A 19136-nucleotide genomic window follows, 5' to 3' on the forward strand; every position below is an offset into this window, starting at 1 on the left:
AAATACTACATACCCCCGGAAGCTGAGCTGTCTCAGGTTTGTGTGAACGTTGGCTTGAGACCCTAAGAAGCAGTCTTTGGCTCAATCGGTTAAGCGACCGACTCCTGATGTCGGCTTAGGTTATGATCTCACGGTTGGTGAGTTCGAGCCCCAGATGGGGATCTGCGCTGACGGCTCGGAGCCTGCTTGAGATTCTCTCTCCCCCTCTCTCCCTGCCTCTCCTTCACTTACTCTCTTGCTCTCTCTCTCAAAACAAATAAACATTAAAACAACCTATATATATTTAAATAAAGAAACAAAAAGACGTAGTCTTTTAAAAGCAGGTCCCGAAGGTTATCGCAATGTGAACTGGCTAATTCGTGCAGAAGAAGGTGCTCAAAATACTCCTTTAAAAGCCACAGCTAAACTTAAATTCCGCAGGGCATCTGTTAGTTAAAACAACAGGTCCAGGCCGGCCCGTGCTAGCTGCCGTGCTGGCAGTCCAGGAGGGGGATCTCCTGTTCATTCCTGAAAGACAGCTCAGCCGCCAAATCGGGAGGGAGAAGGGAGAGTGGAAGGTTCTGGGAAATTGGCACGAGGGCCCGCCCGGTTTCAGGCACCGAGAGTTACAATTCAAAAAAATCACTTAAAGGCGAACTCCAAGATGACAGTGGACTTCAGTCATTACAAGCAATCCTTCATGATTCAGACCACTTAGCCACCTGGGACCCTTGGACTTCTCACTAGCCCTGTGGAGGACACCTGGAAATCCGCCGCCCGTGGGACCAGAAGTGACCACCTGGGGAAGGTGCCCTGCTCAGTGCAGAGCGGCCCGGATACTCTCACCCATACAGGAACAGCCTGCAGGCCCAATCATGCCCCTACGAAGGCGACATCGTTGCTACTTATGCGGAAACAGTCCTGTAACGGGGACACGCGGCGCCGACCGCTGTGTCCCTCAACAGCAGCACCCCTTAAGGTGCCGAGACCTGAGGGCGAGGCAGTTGAGCACAGACACCAAGGGCCGAGTATCTCAGGGACATGCCCGTTCTCGTCCACCCATTAAGGTTCTTTTCAGTAGATTCCCAAGAACCTCCATCCACGCCCGAACTTGGATTTGGAGCAGGGAGAGAGGAGTGAGGGGAACAGTCCAATGCGGGAGGGTGCCCGCGCCACCTGCACGATCCCTTCTGGGGATCCGCCCAGCTGCCCGGGTGCAGACACGGGAACAGGGGCGTCCCGGGGAAGGGCGCGCGCTCCCCGGGCCGGGCAGGTGCCCGCGCCCCCTCCGGGCTCCCCGTGTGGGATCGGCCCAGCCGCCCTCGGGCAGACCACCGAGCCGGGCGCGCGCTCCCGCGCCCCCTCAGGGCTCCCCGAGTGGGATCGGCCGGAGCAGGGGCGTCCCGGAGACGCGCGCGCGCGCTCCCCGGGCCGGGCAGGTGCCCGCCGCCCCTTCCGGGCTCCACACGTGGCAGCGGCCCAGCCGCCCGCGAGCAGAGACCCGGGGCCCGGGCATCCCGGAGACGCGCGCGCGCTCCCCGGGCCCGGCAGGTGCCCGCGCCCGCGCCCGCGTAGGGAGGGGTCGCGGGGAGCCCCGCCCAGGTGCCGAGCCCCGCGGTGGGGGGTGGGGGGTGGGGCGGCGCGCGGTAACCCGGAAGTGGCGGCGGCGGCGGCGGCGGCGGGCGCGCGGGGGCGGGGGCGGCGCGCTGGAGCCATGGCCGCCGCCGCCGCCGCCGCCGCCGCCGCCGCCGGCTTTGTGTGCCGCGCGCGGGCCCCGGCCGCCCGCCCCTCGTCCCGGCCGCGGGGCCGCCGCTGACCCGCCCCGGCTCCGAGCGCCGCGCCCCGCCCCCTCCCGCCCCCTCCCGCCCCCGCCTCCTGCCGCCGGGCGGGCGGGCCGCAGCCGCCCTCCGCGCTCGCTCGCCCGCGCCCTCGCCCGCGCCCGCGCCCGCCCGCCTGCCCGGCCGCCGCCGCCGCCGCCGGCGGGCTCCCGGCCGCCCCGATGCCCGAGCCCGGCCCCAGGATGAACGGCTTCTCGCTGGGCGAGCTGTGCTGGCTCTTCTGCTGCCCGCCCTGCCCGAGCCGCATCGCCGCCAAGCTGGCCTTCCTGCCGCCCGAGCCCACCTACACGGTGCTGGCGCCCGAGCAGCGCGGCCCCGGCGCCCCGGCCCCGGCCTCCTCCTCCACCTCCTCCTCCGCCGCCGCCGCCGCCGCCGCCGCCGGGGCCCAGCCCGCGCCGCCGCCGCCCGAGGACGGCGCGGGCCCCGGCGCCTGCAGCCTGCACCTGAGCGAGCGCGCCGACTGGCAGTACTCGCAGCGCGAGCTGGACGCCGTCGAGGTCTTCTTCTCGCGCACCGCCCGGGACAACCGGCTGGGCTGCATGTTCGTGCGCTGCGCGCCCTCCAGCCGCTACACGCTGCTGTTCTCGCACGGCAACGCCGTGGACCTGGGCCAGATGTGCAGCTTCTACATCGGCCTGGGCTCGCGCATCAACTGCAACATCTTCTCCTACGACTACTCGGGCTACGGCGTCAGCTCGGGCAAGCCCTCCGAGAAGAACCTGTACGCCGACATCGACGCCGCCTGGCAGGCGCTGCGCACCCGGTGAGCCCGCGGGGGGGGGGGGTCCCCCGGCCCCCCACCCCCCCCGCACCTCTCCCGGGTCCCCACCCTCGCCGGCCGCGCGCGGGGTGGGCGGTGGGGCCGGGTGGGTTCGCCTGCCCCCTCCGCCCCTGGCCTTCCCGCTCCCCAGACGCCGCCGGGAGCGCGGGCCCCGGGGCTTTGCCCCCTCAGGCACGCCTGGGTGCCGCCGGCCCGGGGCCCTCGTGGCTCCGGTCACCGCCCGCGGCGGCCTGGGGGCGCCGCGGGGCCCGGGCAGGAACAACTTGGTTCGCGCCGAGTTTGTGCGAGCTGGCGGCCGGGGACCGAAGGTCGTCACACTGCAGTGACCTTGGGCCAGGCGCGGGGGTCGCGGAACCATCCGGGGGCGACACGGGATGGCTTCCACAGATTTTCCCCGCGTCAGGTGCTCCGAGGGGCCACGTGTGGGCAGCCCTGGTGGTGGCCAGCCCTGGAGGTGGCCGGAGGGGCGGAGTGGGAAGTTAGTGGGAAGTTAGCCTCCCGGCCAGGAGCTTAGCCGGCGGCCTGTGGGGCCTCGCACCTCACAGAGCCTCAGGAACAAGCCCAAGATGAGCTTGAATCTTCTGGGATGGGGCTTGGGAATCACTTGACCTTGAGTTAGCATTCACAGAAGGACTGGGAAGTAGGTATGGAGGCGGGGCCTTTGGTGGACCAGGCCCAAACCCGGGTCGTGGTGCTCTGGTGAGACAGCACTCAGAGAACTTGAGGTCTGTTCTCCGCGTGGGCACGTGTCTGGCAGGTGGGCCAGTCACGTCACCCGCTGTGCTCTAGCTGTGGTGTGTGTGACTTTTCCCCCACCCACCCCGGAGCCATGATGGTGACAATACTTGGGATCATGTTTATCATGTCACCTGGTTTCCTCCCCCGGAAAGAGTCCCCAGGGTACACGCAGTTGGCCCTGTTATGGCGATGGGCACTTGATCTAAAATGTCTTTGCTTGGCTTCTGCAGGTGGCCGACAGGAATGAGTTCTGTCTCCTTTCCTGTTCCTGCCATGCTCATAAATTACCCTCTGCCTTTCTGGGAAAATAGCTTGTCCGACAGAAGAACATTTCAGATGCTAATTCGTGTTCCCCTGGAGTCTTGAAGGACTTCTCTTGGCTGATAGTTTTTCGAAAATGACTTGGGCGGAGGAGAATGTATCGTACGTAGATACAGTGAGAGCCACCTGTTCCCAGAAGGGGTTTCAAAACAGCGTGTCCTACACAGTCAATACCTTGCTACAGTGTGCCGTTGGTAAAGGTAGTAAGCATAAGGGTTGGCCTGAAGTCCGTAACAAACGAACCATTAAAGTCCTCCCTTGGGTATCAAGATGTTAGGAGCCCCTGTCCCTGCTTGTGCCAAACTGCGTTAGAACTAAAGCCCGTCAGATTCAAGGCTAGCCCTTTGCCCTGAGTATACAGGTGTGGCCGTGTTACCACATAGGCGACGTGTAGTTATTTCCTGGAGACTTTTGCCACATTTAGTTTAATTAAAGGCACGGCTTCTGGATAAACAGTCCGATGCAGTTTTGGATTATCTGGTGATGGATCTACATTTTTCCCATGACTTATGTAATTTCATGCCACAATTCACGTCTGGATCGATTCACACTCCTGTAAAACGGGTTAGAATTTATTTTATTTTTTTAATGTTTATTTATAGAGAAAGAGAGCAAGGGAGGGACAGAGAGAGAGGAGAGAGAGGATCCCAAGCAGGCTCCGCATTGTCAGCACAGAGCCTGATGTGGGGCTTGATCTCACAACCCTGTGATCATGACCAAGAGTCGGACGCTTAACCGACCGAGCCCCCCAGGCGTCCCCAAAGTGGGTTAGAATTTAAAGGCCACGATGAGCGTCTTAGAGGTTGAAGAAACTTACAAATGATCTTGACCTGGGCTTTTCAAGCCTTTTCGACAGTGGCCCCCCAGTAACAAATACTACACGTCAGGTCTCTATCGAGCGCACGCAGGTAACGTCGGTACCTGTCTGTATCCGTTTACACCCGAAGTGTTTCACAAACCCCTGTTTTTTTCTATGGGCGACGTACTCGGTATAATGTCTTCCATTTGGTTTCATAGTGAAACAACAGCGACAAACAAACAAGGAAAAGAGTGCAGGTTGCTGGCCCCTGAATTTGTTTCCTAACTTCTGGACATTGATCTTGTGCCCACCTCGTCTGACGGAGGCCAGGGAAGGCCGTCGGACAGGGGACCAGTCTCTTGGCTGCTGGTTTAGTGCTCTTCCCACGATGCCATGCGGGCCTACTTATCAGGTTTCTCAAGAGGGGCGTGTATGTGTCTCACTCTGACAACTTAGGAGTCGCCCGATGCGGAAGCTGTTCGGTCCCTTCACGGCCTCCCGTCGGCGGCTCTCTCGTCCTCTGTGCTTCTTCTTCGGCCCCAGGTGGGTTCCCGTAGGAGGACTGTAAGCCTGTAAGTCAGGTGTGCACGTCCCGCTTGCTTCCCCTCAGTACCCGGCCCGGTGCTGGCCTCCCTTCTCCCTCCTAATGCTCGCCTCCGGCCTCGCGAGCGTGCCCTCCTCCTGTGCCGGGAACGCTCCATCCTGACCGGGTCCTGATTGGATCCGGAGACCCTTTGTGTCCCTGGGCACCTGGTACCCCGCCCTGCCCTTCCCGTACTTTCTTACCACATCCTGTCATTTAACTGTATTCCCACCGAATTGGAAGTCTCTTGAGGGCAGGAGCTCTGTGTCCTCCTTATGCCCCACAATGCCTTAAAATAATGGCATACATTAAATATTTGTTTCACGACGGGGCGCCTGGGTGGCTCAGTCGGTTGAGCGACTTCAGCTCAGGTCACGATCTCATGGTTTATGGGTTCACGCCCTGCGTCGGGCTCTGTGCTGACGGCTCAGAGCCTGGAGCTTGCTTCAGGTTCTGTCTGTCTGTCTGTCTGTCTCTCTTTCTCTGCCCCTCCCCGACTCACACTGTCTCTCCCCGTCTCTCAAAAAGATGAATAAATGTTAAAAAAAAATTTTTTTTTAAATATTTGGTTAGTGAATGGCACATATGGGTGCCCCATAAATAGATAAATGGGGTGAATTCAGTTTTTCCTAGGTTGGACTCTTAGGAGAAGGAGTTGGGTTTAATTTTCCCTCCAAAGTTTTCACATCCAAGGGTACCACCGTAGGGGGTCGTACGACGTACACGCGCTGTGTCCGTGACGTGGATGTCCTCGGGATGGCGAAGCGTCTGTGCGTTTTCTTCACCTGTATCCGCCCCCCGTGTGCGCTGTCCCGGGCTGCCCAGTGCTGGGCTGGGGACTTCCCGCGTAGACACTACCGAGGGCGCACGTGCCTGGGGTAGGTTAGCGGGGCCTCTAAGTGAGGAGCCGTGCGGCGGGCGGGCGAGTCTTCCAGAATAAAGGCTTCCGGAGGAAGGAAACTTGAAGCGAGCAGGGTGTTCGTTGCTGTTGGGCCGGCAGACGATTATTTTAAGCATTTGAACGTCGCTAGCAAAGGTGTGGAAGAGAAGCAGGTTCGCAGGATCCAGGAAGGGTGTGGACACAGCGTGAAGGAAGTCACGTGGCGTCCCGGTCCGTGGGCTGCTCTGAGGAGATGCCACAGCCTGGGTGGTCCTCGGGACCTCACGGTTTGTTCCTCACGCTTCTAGGGGCTGCGATCAGGGTGCCAGCGTGGTCGGGGTCCGGTGAGGACCCTCTTCCTGGTTGCAGGCTGCTGGCTTACGTATTTTCACTCGGCTCAAGGGACAAGGGACCGTTCGCGGCACAACCTCGCCAGAGGGCTCCACGCTCGTGACCCGACCGCCTTCCGGAGGCCCCACCTCCTGACAGCGTGACTTTGGGGGTGCAGTTTCAACTTAGGAGTTTTGGGGAGGGGACTCGTGACTGTCTAGCCCCCACCCCCCCCCCCCCGGCAGCCGGTGTGGGAACAGGGAGGGAAGGTGAGAACCTTCTACGAGTGAGGACCTGAGCGTGATCGACGGCTTGACGGTTAGGACACGCGTGACGTTTGTGTTTTGAGGACGCGCGGTTGGGGAAACGCGTCGGGACCCCCTGGGGATACTCGCAGACGGGACACTGGAAGCCCGGTGGCCTCCTTGGAAGGCGGTGTGTAACGAGCTGGGGGTGGCTCCTCTGTTGGCTCAGGTGGGCGGAGACAGAGGAGCCCCCTCGACACACGTCCCCGGGGCAGGGGGGGGGGGTCCTCGCGGACATCGGCGTCGTAGGCTGTGCAGAAGTGGGACCCAGGGCTCAGGAAGGTGAGTCAAGCAGATAAGCCAGGGGATGGGGTGTGAGGCAGCCGGGAGCGTCTTCATCCGGAAGAACAGGAGGGGCACCTGCGCTCACCGTCGTCATTCACAGAAGTTGTGGGAACATTCGTCCGACGCGGAGCCTGTGGCGGAGCGAGGCATTTGGTGACAGAAACACCGACCCAATCAGAGAAAGCCAGTGCAGACAGAGACAGATGACGTCTGGTGACTGCGTGCAAATGGCTAATTGGGAAAGATAACGTTGCAGCCACACTCACTTCCTCTGCCGACACACCATTAGCCGTTAAACGCACGTGTCGATGCGGGGCTCCGTAGGGTTCGCTCCCCTTGAGCATCCCTAACCGCAGACGCATTCTTGCTTGCTTTTTTCTCCTTCTTTTTTTGGTGAAAGGTGGGGTAGAGTTTCGAGGCATTTCTAAAAAATTTTGTGAATGTTTTATTTTTGAGACAGAGAGAGACAGCGTGAGCAGGGGAGGGGTAGAGAGAGAGAGAGGGAGACACAGAATCTGAAGCAGGCTCCAGGCTCCGAACCGTCAGCACAGAGCCCAACGCGGGGGTCGAACCCACGGACCGCGAGATGGTGACCTGAGCCGAAGTCGGACTCAACCCACTGAGCCACCCAGGCGCCCCTAGAGGCGTTTTGAATAGGTAACCAAGGGTTGCTGTTTTGTAACTTCTGTGTCTCTGATTCATAGGATCCGTAATTAGGAAATTGGTAGGTCCCGGGAAGGCTGTAGTGAGTGCCCTCGGGTGGTGGGGCCCTTCGAGAGCCCTGGCCGCTGGTTGTGAATGCTGTGTATCGTTTCGCCTCTCCGGGTGGGTCTCCCCTGGGATCAGCAAAGCAGGCCCTTCCCCGGGCTGGGGAAATTGCGGACCTGACTTCTTTGTTCTTAAGCTTTGTCAGAGGGGATACTACGGTGCCGTTCGGGAAGGATGCTTCGGGTTTCTAGCTGGGCTTGACCGGGGACGAGGGGAACAGAATGTGTTACGGACGGTGTGTGACCTAAGGGGAAAGTGCAGTGGTATTTCTAGAAAGGGAGCAGAGTATCGGCTTGCCGTTGAAGGCAGCCAGTGTGGGAATATCCCTCTCGGAAGACCGTGACTCTTCAGAATAGATGCGTTGAAAAGTGCGTTTTGGGGTTTGCACAGCGCCTCTCACCTTGCTGTCTCGTCCCCTCTCCCTCCAAGTACACCTGCTCCACGCCCGGCCGTCCACGCCGCCTTCCCACGCATCCGGCAGGGACGGTTTCTCTCCAGCCCAACCGGATTCGGAGCTTTGGGTCCATGATTCACGATTATTCTCCACGGTTCTGTTTCACGGGCCTCACTTCCCTCTGGTGATCCCCTTGTGGAAGTCGTGACCAGCGACCGAATGGGCAGTCAGTCCTGGGCGTGTTCTCTCGGCCAGACGTGTTGGTTTGTACGTAGGGTGCCCTTGGAGGCTCGGGCCGGAAACCGTGATTTGTGTCTTTCCGTAAGGGCGGAAAAGGCCTTTCTGGAGAAGTCATTTGCAGGATACCACCCTGAGGTCACTTACGGTGCAGCCTTGGGGCGCCTGGGTGGCTCAGTTGGTTCAACATCTGACTCTTGATTTCAGCTCAGGTCATGACCTCACGGTTCGTGGGATCGAGTCCCGCGTCGGGCTCTGCGTCGGGTGTGGAGCCTGCTTGGGATTCTCTCCCTCCCTGTCCCGTCACTGCCTCCTCTCTGTCTCTCTCAGAATAAATAAAAATAAACTTGGAAGAAGCCTTCCCCTCCCGCTGCTCTCCTCCTCCCCGGATGCAGGACCTCTCCACCCTGTTCCGTGTCGGTAATCCCGCGTAAGACTCGGAGTCTGGCGTTCGGAACGGCGGCGAGAATTCTGGCTGCGTTCTGCTTGCGCCGCGCGGACGCTGTAAATCTCCAGGTGAAGAGGAAGCCTGGTGGGCAGGATCCAGAGTCTCAGCACAGATCCACGTAGGGCGCCACTAATCGGCTGTTCGAAGACTGCTTTCTTTTTCCGCATTGTTCTAAATAGGCTTCCCGGTTTGTCTAAGAGATTTAATTTACAAAAGTCAGATAAGCGCAGAACCTTTTGAGCCGGGGAGATTCGTCCTGATCCCAGCTGTCCTTCTGGCCCATCATGTCACCTTGAACAAGGCGCCACACGCTTGGGTTTCCTGTTCCAAGAGAGAAAGAGAGAGAGAGAGAGAGAGAGCGGGCCCTGGGACTCTGCCAGCCAAGCTCCCGCCCCCTCTGGTTGTGGGGCTGGTGAGGCCCAGTCTCCACGGAGCCCCGGCCTCCACAGGGCTCACTCTCACAAAAGAGCACAGGCCTTGAAAAATAGCCCACAATTCACTTCTTAAAGCGGGTCAGTAGATCAGCGACGCCTTTGCCTTTCTGCGACCACACGTGTGGGCTCCCACGGTAGGTGACGGGCGGTAGGAAGAGGGCCTCCCCTCCCTCCTGCCCTGCAGCTGATGCCCCCCCCCCCCCCCCCGGGCTGCTGGGGACAAGTGGCCCGTGGCATGGACTAGGTTCTGAGCAGCCCCCAGGGCAGAGGAGAGTGGGCGGGCGTGGGTAGAGGAGGCAGGAGACACGGGCGAGCCTGTGTCGGCGTGGCTTGTGTGCGGCTCCTGTCAGAGGCCCCCGGCTTGAGGTGACTTCGTGATTCGTGTCTTCATTGAGGCGATTTACAGCCGCACCGATCCCTGGCTCCTTCCGTCAGAGTAACGCAGCAAGGTTGTCTCAAGGGTGACCTGGAAAGGAATGTTCTCGCGAGTCTGAGCTCTCCCTGGGGCTTTTATGGTTAAGGGCAGAGGCTTTGGAGTCCGGCAGACCTGAGTCTGGATCCCGCTTGTGCCACCCTTAGCCGCGTGGCCTCGGGCAGGTTTCCCAAGCAGCGCGCGAGCCTCCATGACAGGTGCAGTGGTAACAGTAACAGTAATAGCAAAGTAACAGCATGAACAGCGAGTGTTCTAGCATGGCGCCTTCCAAGAGGGGAGGGCGCCACACGTGGGCCGTTTTCATCGTTTACGCTCATCAATACGGTTATTAGAGCCGTACCGACCGAACGTTCAGATCTTGCTGAAGGCCAGGCACTCAGATCAGAAAGACCATTAAAGAAATTGCTTCCTTCCCCGCTCTCCGTAGACCTAAGGGCAACCCTGGCCGGGCCGGTGTGGACGCAGAGAAGGGCAGAGATGTCTCAGTTTGACGCTTTTCCGCCCTTGTCCGTGGGAGACCGCGGGCACGGTGCAAACCCCCAGAGCACCAGACGCCCTCCCCCCCCCATCCCCCGTGTGCGGTGGTCTTTCGTCTGCACGCGTACCCACGATCGAGGTCACGTATGCACTCGGCACACGAAGACGTGAGCAACACGAGAGCAGCGCGGTCAGATCCCGTCTCGAAAGTTACGTGCACGTGGCCTGTCGGCATCTGTCATTGTGCTGCACCCCCCTTTTCTCGCGCCGACGGGAGACGACGTGCACCCATGCGAGGAGACCCGGTGAGGCGGGTGACGTGGCGTCAGGCCGCTGGTGACCTCCTGGCGATGCGTCGTGGGAGGGAGGGTCGTCTGCCTCCGGATCGCGGTTGCCTGCCGGGATCCGGGGGCATTACTGGGCTCGGTGCCCAGGAGGAGGGCTCTTCGAACGCGCTCGTCTGGGCTCCGGGTGTCCTGTCGTAGCTCTGGGAGGGGGGGGGGGGTGTGCGTTGGGGTTCCGAATCCGACAGCGCCCCCCACCCCCCACCCCGGGGCGTCTGGGTGCCCGCAGGAGGACCGAACAGGAGAGGCAACTTTGCCTGTAACCCGGCACCCTGCGGTCCCTTGGCAAACCCTTCCTCTTCTCCCTCCCCCGGGCCGTTGGCAGGCCGCACTCGCGGGGTGTATGTTCCGGCTGGAACCGGAGACTTCTTGGGGCTTAGAGTCAGGGGTGGGGAGGAGGAGGAGAAGGTGAAAGCCGGCCCCCCGCCACCACCCAGGGCGGTCCGGTGGCTCTACACGAACGGGACGACCTCAGCGGGCAGTTGGCCTTCCCTTTCCCTCGAGCTTCCGCGGGACCCGAATCGCACACTTCCTTCGAAAATCCGAGCCCTCCCACGGGGCCTCGTCGCTCTGATTCCTGTCGAGTCTTCGAGGCTCTGTCTTGGAGCTCACACCATTGGCTTGCTTGAGAGCGCTCGAGGACCCCGGCACGGTGGTGGACCTGTTTCCAGAAAGTCCAGGTCATGGTGCTTCGGCCCCCAGCCTGCTAGTCGACTGTCGCGTATCAGTGATTTGCTGAGTCACCGGGAAGAGCGTGGCCGCAAGGTTACTTTTTAACGCACTGCTGCTTCGGTTGTCCTGGGGGGAAAAAAGGAGCACAGAGAATCCCGTGGTGATTGTTAGTTTGTTTCTTTCGGCTCCGTTTCTCAGTGGTTAAAAATGAAGTCGGGGCGCCTGGGTGGCTCGGTCGGTTGAGCTGAGCTGAGCGTCTGACTTCGGCTCAGGTCACGATCTCGCGGTTCGTGAGTTCGAGCCCCGCGTCGGGCTCTGTGCTGACAGCTCGGAGCCTGGAGCCTGCTTCCGATTCTGTACCTCCCTCTCTCTCTGCCCCTCCCCTGCTCACATTCTGTCTCTCTCTCTCTTTCTCTCTCTCTCTCAAAAATAAATAAAGATTAAAAAAATTAAAAAAAAAAAAAAAGAAATCTGGGCAGTTCGGTTGGGGGAGGAGTGCGAAGGGAGCCTGTATTCAGTGGGTTTCCAGACGTTAATTATAACTGCAAGCTAAGCCCTCTGCTAGTACGGTTAGTAATCAAGTGAGAGTTCCAACTTACCCAACACTATTTCTGGCGATTGTCGCGGACAGAACCAGACCGTGTGTCGTGAGGATTATAGTGCCTGCAAAGGTCTGTGTACAGGAGTTGTATATGCCGGTTTAACTTCAGTATTTTGATTTATCCCTCTTGTCATAAATAACCCAGAGATATTTCAAATTCCCTGTTTCTGGTTGCTGGGTTTTTTTTTGAGTTTTTGAGTTTTATTTATTTTGGGGGGAGGGTGCAGAGAGGCAGAGAGAGAGAGAGAGAGGGAGAGAGAGAACACCAAGCAGGCTCCGCGCTGTCGGCACTGAGCCTGACTTGGGGCTTGATCTCGTGAACCTCAAGCTCATGACCTGAGCCGAAATCCAGAGTCAGATGCTTAACCGACTGAGCCACCCGGGCGCCCCTGAAGTAGTTTTTTGAGTGAACGTGCTGTCATGTATTTAATTGGATGAAATTAGTTTTTCTCACTCAAACTTCGAGAAAACCCCAGAAAGGACGTCATGACGAGAGGGCCGAAGATGGCAGGACTTCACCATGAAGGCTTTCCCCGTGTCTGCCTCTGTCCCTGACGCCCAGCGGGAGCTGGCTGGCCTGGGGTCCCACCGCCCCTGGGCTGCACCCACGGGGGGCCCCGCCACCCCTCAGAGTCAGCGTACTGTAAACACAGCTCGTCACCACTGTGACCTCGTGTTGCCCTGTGTTTTCCGGGTCCCCTTGGGCGCCTCGCTGTCCGTCGCACGTCTGGCCAGCCACACCTTGCTGCTGAGTCATCAGAGCTCGCTCGCCTGATCACGGTTGTCTGGGTCCCACCCGCGGGGACGTCCCCGGAGCCTGCTCTCAGCACCCCCGCTTCCTCGTCGCTGGGCCCGTGCCTCGCCCTCCCTGCCCTTCGCCACCGGCTGGGCTCCACAGCCCCCGCCGCGGCCACACCTTCTCTTGCATATGCTTTTCCTTGCAAGGGGCAGAAACCAAGGAAAAGCAGCCAACCCCATGATTCTGTAAACAGTATTTGATGAGAACACGGTACGTGTTTGGGAAAAGGGCAGAGAATGTAGAACGGAGCAGGGTGATGGGCGTCCCGGAGAGTGGGCGCCCACGGTGTGGTTTTCAAAGGTGAGAATGTGCTTCATCCGGAGAGCGACCTCTGGCCGCAAGCGCCAAGGGGTCAGCCCCGTGGCTCCGTGCAGGTGCAGAAAAGGCCAGGGGACGGAGGCCCTAAGGTTCGTGGAACATCAGGGAAGCCGGTGTGGCCGGAGCAGGGCCACGAGGCGTGCACAGTGGGGGCCGTGAGAACGGGGACACAGTGAAGGGGGGCGGTGGGGGTCCTACGGCGTGTAACGGGGGCCTCGGGGACAGAAGGGACCGGATTTGACGGGTGTCAGTGGTTCCGGGTGATTGTGTTGGTGATGAACAGAGGGCCCGGGTACCGGGGAGGGAGGAAGACGGGTTGGGACTCCCCTGGGGGATTGCGGGTTAGAGGCGATGGTGGCAGCAGACGTGGTGAGAAGGGCTCGGACCCGGGGTGCTCTTGTGCAGACAGACCACGGGCATTGGCTGAGCGCAGTGGGGTCGGGAGGGGCGTGGACGAGTCCGAGGGTCTTGGCTGAGCAGCGGGAGGCCGGAGTCGCTCCTCACTGAGGTGGCCGGGGGCTGGCGTGGCTCCCAAGTGCCAAGGCTGGGCCGGGACTCCGGCTGTGGCATTGTCGCCTTTGAGATGCCCATCAGACGTCCAGGGGGTCAAGTGGAGGGGCGACAGGGTGCGAGCCTGGACTTCGGGATGAATTTGGGAATTGTCCCTTCCAAGGAGGAAAAGCCACGAAACCAAAAGCAAATCGGAGAGAACGGGCATTTGTCTGGAAGAACCCTGCCTGTGCCCCTTGGCCTCCGAGGGAGCCCCACGTGGCAGGGTCAGAGGCTCCCCCGAGTGACCGGTGTCTCCTTGGGGGACAGCACCATGCCGTCCGGGGATGTGTGCTCTGCTTGGTGGCTGGTGGCTCCCAGGTCACGCTCTGTGCCTGGAGGCTGGACCCCCTTGGTGTCTTCCCAGCGCCCGTGTGGTTCCCCGTGGAAGGCGCTGCCCCCTCCTGGGTCCGGCCATCACCCCAGGGTCCCTTTGGTGCTGCAAGCCTCCTGGCTTCCCCAACTAGCTTCTGGAAAGCCTGACGCTGCTCCCCGGGACCAGCGTTTCACGGCGTGTAGGGTGTGAGAGCATCTTCGCTACCTTCGCACGATCAGGTGTGGCAAAGACTGTGGTTTTGATTGCCGTGACGCCTGCTGCCTGCCTGTTGTCCCCACGTGTCCCCTCTGAGCTGAACGGGGGACGAGAGCTCCTTGGGGGCCTCCGTAGCACCCGCTCGCTCTGTGGCCCCTGCTTCCGTTGTCTGTGTTTTCCTCTTGTGTCCACGTTTACCAGGAGCTGCAAAGGTGACTCCTTAACACCCGGGACGGTTGGAACCTGAGGGTGTCGGGAGTGGCCTCTTCCACCCACAGTGTTTTCTGGCCAGGCTCGTTGAAAGGGCCACCGCCTGTGTGCCTATGGAGATTGGACAGCTGGGCTCCCCGAGCTCTTTGCCCGGACCGCCCTTCTCCAGCCCGCACATCCCGCTGACCATCCCCCCTGCGCCTGCGGACCGGACCCGTCGTCCCCACAAAGCCCGGGTCCCTTTCTCTGCTCCCACAGCTCTGACCATAGCTCGCTGGCTCTCGTCACTGCTACCGAGAGCTCCTGGTTGGTTCTGACCACAGCTGACTCGTCTGCAGGAGCACGGTGTCCCTGGGGCGTCCGGGTGGCTCAGTCGGTTAAGCATCCGACTTCGGCTCGGGTGATGATCTCACGGTTTGTGGGTTCGAGCCCCGCGTCGGGCTCTGTGCTGACAGCTCGGAGCCCGGGACCTGCTTTGGATTCTGTGTCTCCCTCTCCCTCTGCCCCTCCCCCACTCAGGCTCGCTCTCTCTCTCTCTCTCTCTCTCTTTCAAACATAAATAAACATTAAAAAGAAAACCCACGTCCTTATTATCCCCCACCTTCGATGGTTATCAATATTCTGCCGTACCTGTGACACGCTTCTGTCCACACCCCTCCCCCACGCGATTATCACCTTCCTGTAGCTCTTCTTTATTGCGAGGAAAACTCCACACCATCGACATGCACAAATCCTATCCTCGCTGTCTGATTTCCCGGCAACCTCTTGCTGTCTGTATCAGCACTCAGACGTGGTGATGAGCCAGCCGCAGAACCGGGCTTACCTTGGTGCGTCGTGGGAGGCGTCCTGGCATTATTGGAGTATGGGTTGCAATACGAGAGTGGATCTCGGGGGCATATTAAATAGATTTAATACCAAATACGTATCAAAGGAAAGGTGCCGGAGTCTCGGCTACTGGTTTTCAACATCAGCGTCGTAAAGATTAGATAGAGAGACAGACAGACAGGCAGGCAGGCAGGAGGTACGGCCCATCTATTTGTAACGAGTGGGGTGCAGTGAAAAGATCACTGGTGGTCCGGAGCTAGGAGACGTGGCCCTGCTTAGGCACTGAGATGCACAGGCACGCGGTGCCTGGTCCTGTCCTGTCTTCGGGCCCCATTTTCTCTCTTCATAAACCAGAGGTTTGCTTGGATGTCAGTTTGGGTTTCGCCACGACTCCCCGAACCTCTTCTTTGTGTGGAGCAAATGTCATACGTTACGTAGTTCTAATCATCGCATCTGTAGGGCAGGGACTGTTGTTGTCTCCAGTTTAGAGATTGGAAAACCGAGGACCAGGAAAAGAGGGACGACTTGACCAGGGTCACACGGAGTCGAGAGGTGAGCCGGGATTTGGACCCAGGCAGCCTGCCCCTGGAGCTCACGTTCTAAAATCAGACGGTGTTCTCTCCATCAGTGGGCTCCCAGGGTGATGGGCACTGAGCGTCTTGGAAGGTACTCAAGGCTGCACACTGCACACGTGGAAACAGCAGAACTTCTGTTTCTGTTCATTATTATTTTTCAGTGTCTGCTTTTTTGCTTTAAATGTTCATAAGGTTTCATACAATGTTTTAAAAAATTTTTAATGTTTATTTATTCTTTTTTTTTTTAATTTTTTTTCTAATCTTTATTTATTTTTGAGACAGAGAGAGACATAGCATGAATGGGGGAGGGTCAGAGAGAGGGAGACACAGAATCTGAAACAGGCTCCAGGCTCTGAGCTGTCAGCTCAGAGCCCGACGCGGGGCTCGAACTCACAGACTGCGAGATCACGACCTGAGCCGAAGTCAGAGGCTTAACTGACTGAGCCACCCAGGCGCCCCATATTTATTTTTGACAGAGAGAGAGAGGGGGAGAGGGAGAGAGGGAGTATGGGTGGGGGAGGGGCAGAGAGAGAGGGAGACACAGAATCGGAAGCAGCCTCCAGGCTCTGAGTTGTCAGCCCAGAGCCCGGCGTGGGGCTCGAACTCGTGGACCGTGAGATCATGACCCGAGCTGAAGTCAGATGCCCAACCGACCGAGCCACCCAGGCACCCCAGGTTTCATACGATGCTTTAAAACACTCATATGTATAAGTCTGTATTTGTACATGCATCGGATACATGTGATCATTTTTATTAAAAGACATTTTTTTATTTTTTTATTTTTGAGAGAGAGACAGCAAGGGAGAGAGAGAGAATCCCCAGCAGGCTCCACACTCTCAGCACGGAGCCTGATGTGGGGCTCAAACCCACAAACTGAGATCACGACCTGAGCTGAAACCAAGAGTCGGGCGCATAACCGACTGAGCCATCCAGGCGCCCCCATATGTGCTCATTTTTAGGAAGGAGAAAGCGTGGTGAAAAGTTTGGACACCGGTGCTCTAGACGAATACTGTTATGTAGTGTTTCTTGGACTTCTTCTCTTAGAATCACAGGATCTGAGCAGGCTGAGAAATTTAAATTTTTAGAATTTTCAACCTTACAATTTGCCTGACGTGTGTCAGGTGCTGGGCCAGATGCTTGGTACAATCTTTCATTGTTGTTAGGTCTTTTCTAGTACAGAAAAAAAAAAACCCTTCCATTTGCATTTAAAAGATGACTTTGAATACCCTTGGAGAGACTTCCCCCCGTGGAATTCTGTACTTGTGTCTAGCAGTATTCTGAAGACACAAAATGTCTCCTGAACCTTTGGAAATCAGCTGAAAGGAAGAAAAGAAAAAAGGATTTGAAAAAGAGGGGCGCGTGGGGGGCTCAGTCGGTCAAGCGTTCAACTTCGGCTCAGGTCACGATCTCGCGGTTGGTGAGTTCGAGCCCCGGGTCGGGCTCTGTGCCGACAGCTCGGAGCCTGGAGCCTGCTTCGGATCCTGTGTCTGCCCCTCTCTCTGCCCCTCCCCGGCTCCTGCTCTGTCTCTCCCCTTCTCTCAAAAATAAACAAACGTGAGAAAATTTTATTAGAAAAAGATTTTCAGAATAGCACCCTGCCTTTCTGAAGGGTGTTGTACCCTCCTGGGCGCTTTTCTGTGTGCCCTCTCTGGTCCCGAGAAGCGTTTTGGGAGAAAGGGACTGTCATTTGCACTCGGGACGCTAGTACAAGGAGGTTTAGGGAGAGTGAGTGGTCTGCAGTAGCCCGGGGGCTGCGAAGCGGCCGAGGGCCAGGCGTCAGTGTCTTTGTCGGGATGGTCAGATTCCTTCCAGCGCGGCCTCTCTGAATGTGCTGCGGCCTGGGCACTCTTACAGCTTGCTGTCCGGCGATGTTGTCCGTCGTCCTGTATGGATGGTCCGGCAACGCGAGCTTTCCACATTTTACGTTTTTTTGTTTTGTTTTGTTTTGTTTTTAGCACATTGGCTTCTATCTCTCGTTCCTGTGTTCCTGTGTTTATTGTCCTTCCTGAGTTCCTGAGACTGGCTCTAAAGAGCCATCATGACCTATTTTAATAACACGGAACAGGGTTTTATTCCTGAGCCTTTCAAGTCGGACCCGTTTCCCCTATTGAGCTGCAGGGTTTGTGTTTGCGGACGGGGAGTGAAAAGTCCTTGCGAATCCACCTTGCGAAGCACCTTGGCGTGCTTTGGGCTCGACAGAGAACCTCAGAAAGGCGTCCGGATGGAGCCCACCCCGAGGATACAGGGTGGTCCTCGTCCCCGGCTGCCCGAAGCCTAGTGCTAGGCAGGTCTCAGCAAGGGCTCTTCCGTCTAATCCCAGACGAGCCTCTTGACGTGTTCCTGTCTCAACAGGCAGGGGACAGCAAGTGACGTAAGTCCTTGGAAACCTCTCCACTTTGCGGGTTCTTACCAAGGCGCGAAAGCGACAGGGTCTTTGCAAGCCGACAGCGAGAGGGGCGCAGGCAGCAGAAGACTGAAGTTTGGAACGTGTGCAGGTGTCTTGCCAGAGTGGACCCCGATGTCAGGTGCCATTTGTAAGGGAAATCGTCTTTCCCCCCCTCCCCCAGCCCCCCACCCCACAGGAGTTTAGTTTTCCGGAATTATAGCCGGAGACGTTAAGGGGCAAGATTGTTCATCTAGTTAGCTGTGCTGTGCCCGGTAAAGCCCGTGATGTCTATCAGTGGATTTGAAGGCTTCGGCCCCTCCCTTGCCAGGGAAGCCATTCGAGTGTGTGGTCGCACGATCCTTGGGAGGGACGTGAGGATTGGGGGACTCCGGCGGGTCCCCGTGTCAAGTCCACGGTGCCGGGAGACACATTTATTCATCCACAGCAAGAGAAGAACAATAAGGACAGCGGTGGTGTCTCAGAGCCAGGCATGTTTAATGGGTCCAATATTGCTGAGATTTGTGCCGCTCCCGCGTTTCGTTGTCAAAATCACCTTCCACGCCATTTTATTTGGCAGACTAAATCGTCTCCCTGTCTCGTTGGAGGAGGGAAGGTGGGGGCAGCCTGGCCGGTGTGTGGAAGCTGGAAAAGTCCAGATCTAGTCAGTTAGTCTAGGTCATGCTTGATTCAAGAATTTCTTTATTCTTAAAAAAAAAAAAACTTTGCTACCTTCAAGTGCAAAATTTGCTCACCGTCGTAGGTTCTTGGTATATTTTCACAACTAGCTGCTAATTATTTAGCTTTTGTGTTTGCTTTAGTAATATAAAGTAAACATCCCAAAGCTTTCCCTCAGAGAAGAGCTGGGGAAGTGATAGGACTTCCTATCATAGGACTGGGGAAACCTCGGACCGTGTGGTCCTCTCTGTCTCCCCCTTAACTCCCGCCAACCCCCTCCAATCCCCAGGTAGCCGGCCGCCTGAATCCTGGATTTATCTTTGCCGGTGGTTCCTTGACTACTGGCAGCCATTCAGGCTCAAATGTTGTCTGGATGAATAACTGAATTCACACCTGGAAATCACCGGTTGAATCCTTCTAAGGACAACTTTTTTCTGTGGTTAAGCTCAACTCTTAACTTTTTCTCTTCCCTGTCCTAATTCTTGGTTCGCCGTTGCGTTGAACAGCCGTGCACTTGGAAACCACTATCGTCAGGTACGCTCCCTCGGGGCAAAGCTCGTCTCGGACTTCCCTCCAGAATGGAACGCCAGGTAGAGCCTCAGCGAGTGCTGGTGCCTAAT

The 19136-nt window shown here is 58.1% G+C and overlaps 1 protein-coding gene across 1 annotated transcript in view; it reads left to right on the forward strand.

Moving 5' to 3' along the window:
* The first annotated feature begins 1667 nt into the window (after positions 1–1667).
* The window catches only part of ABHD17C (abhydrolase domain containing 17C, depalmitoylase), a 48888-nt gene continuing 31419 nt past the window's right edge, over positions 1668–19136 (forward strand). The window contains exon 1 of the mRNA XM_060617499.3: positions 1668–2580. Within this exon, the coding sequence (XP_060473482.1) occupies positions 1979–2580 (602 nt within the window). The 5' untranslated portion in view covers positions 1668–1978. The remainder of the gene's footprint in view (positions 2581–19136) is intronic.

Source organism: Panthera onca, chromosome B3 (genome assembly GCF_046562875.1).
Source record: "Panthera onca isolate mPanOnc1 chromosome B3, mPanOnc1 haplotype 2, whole genome shotgun sequence".
Classification (NCBI taxonomy): Eukaryota; Metazoa; Chordata; class Mammalia; order Carnivora; family Felidae; genus Panthera; species Panthera onca.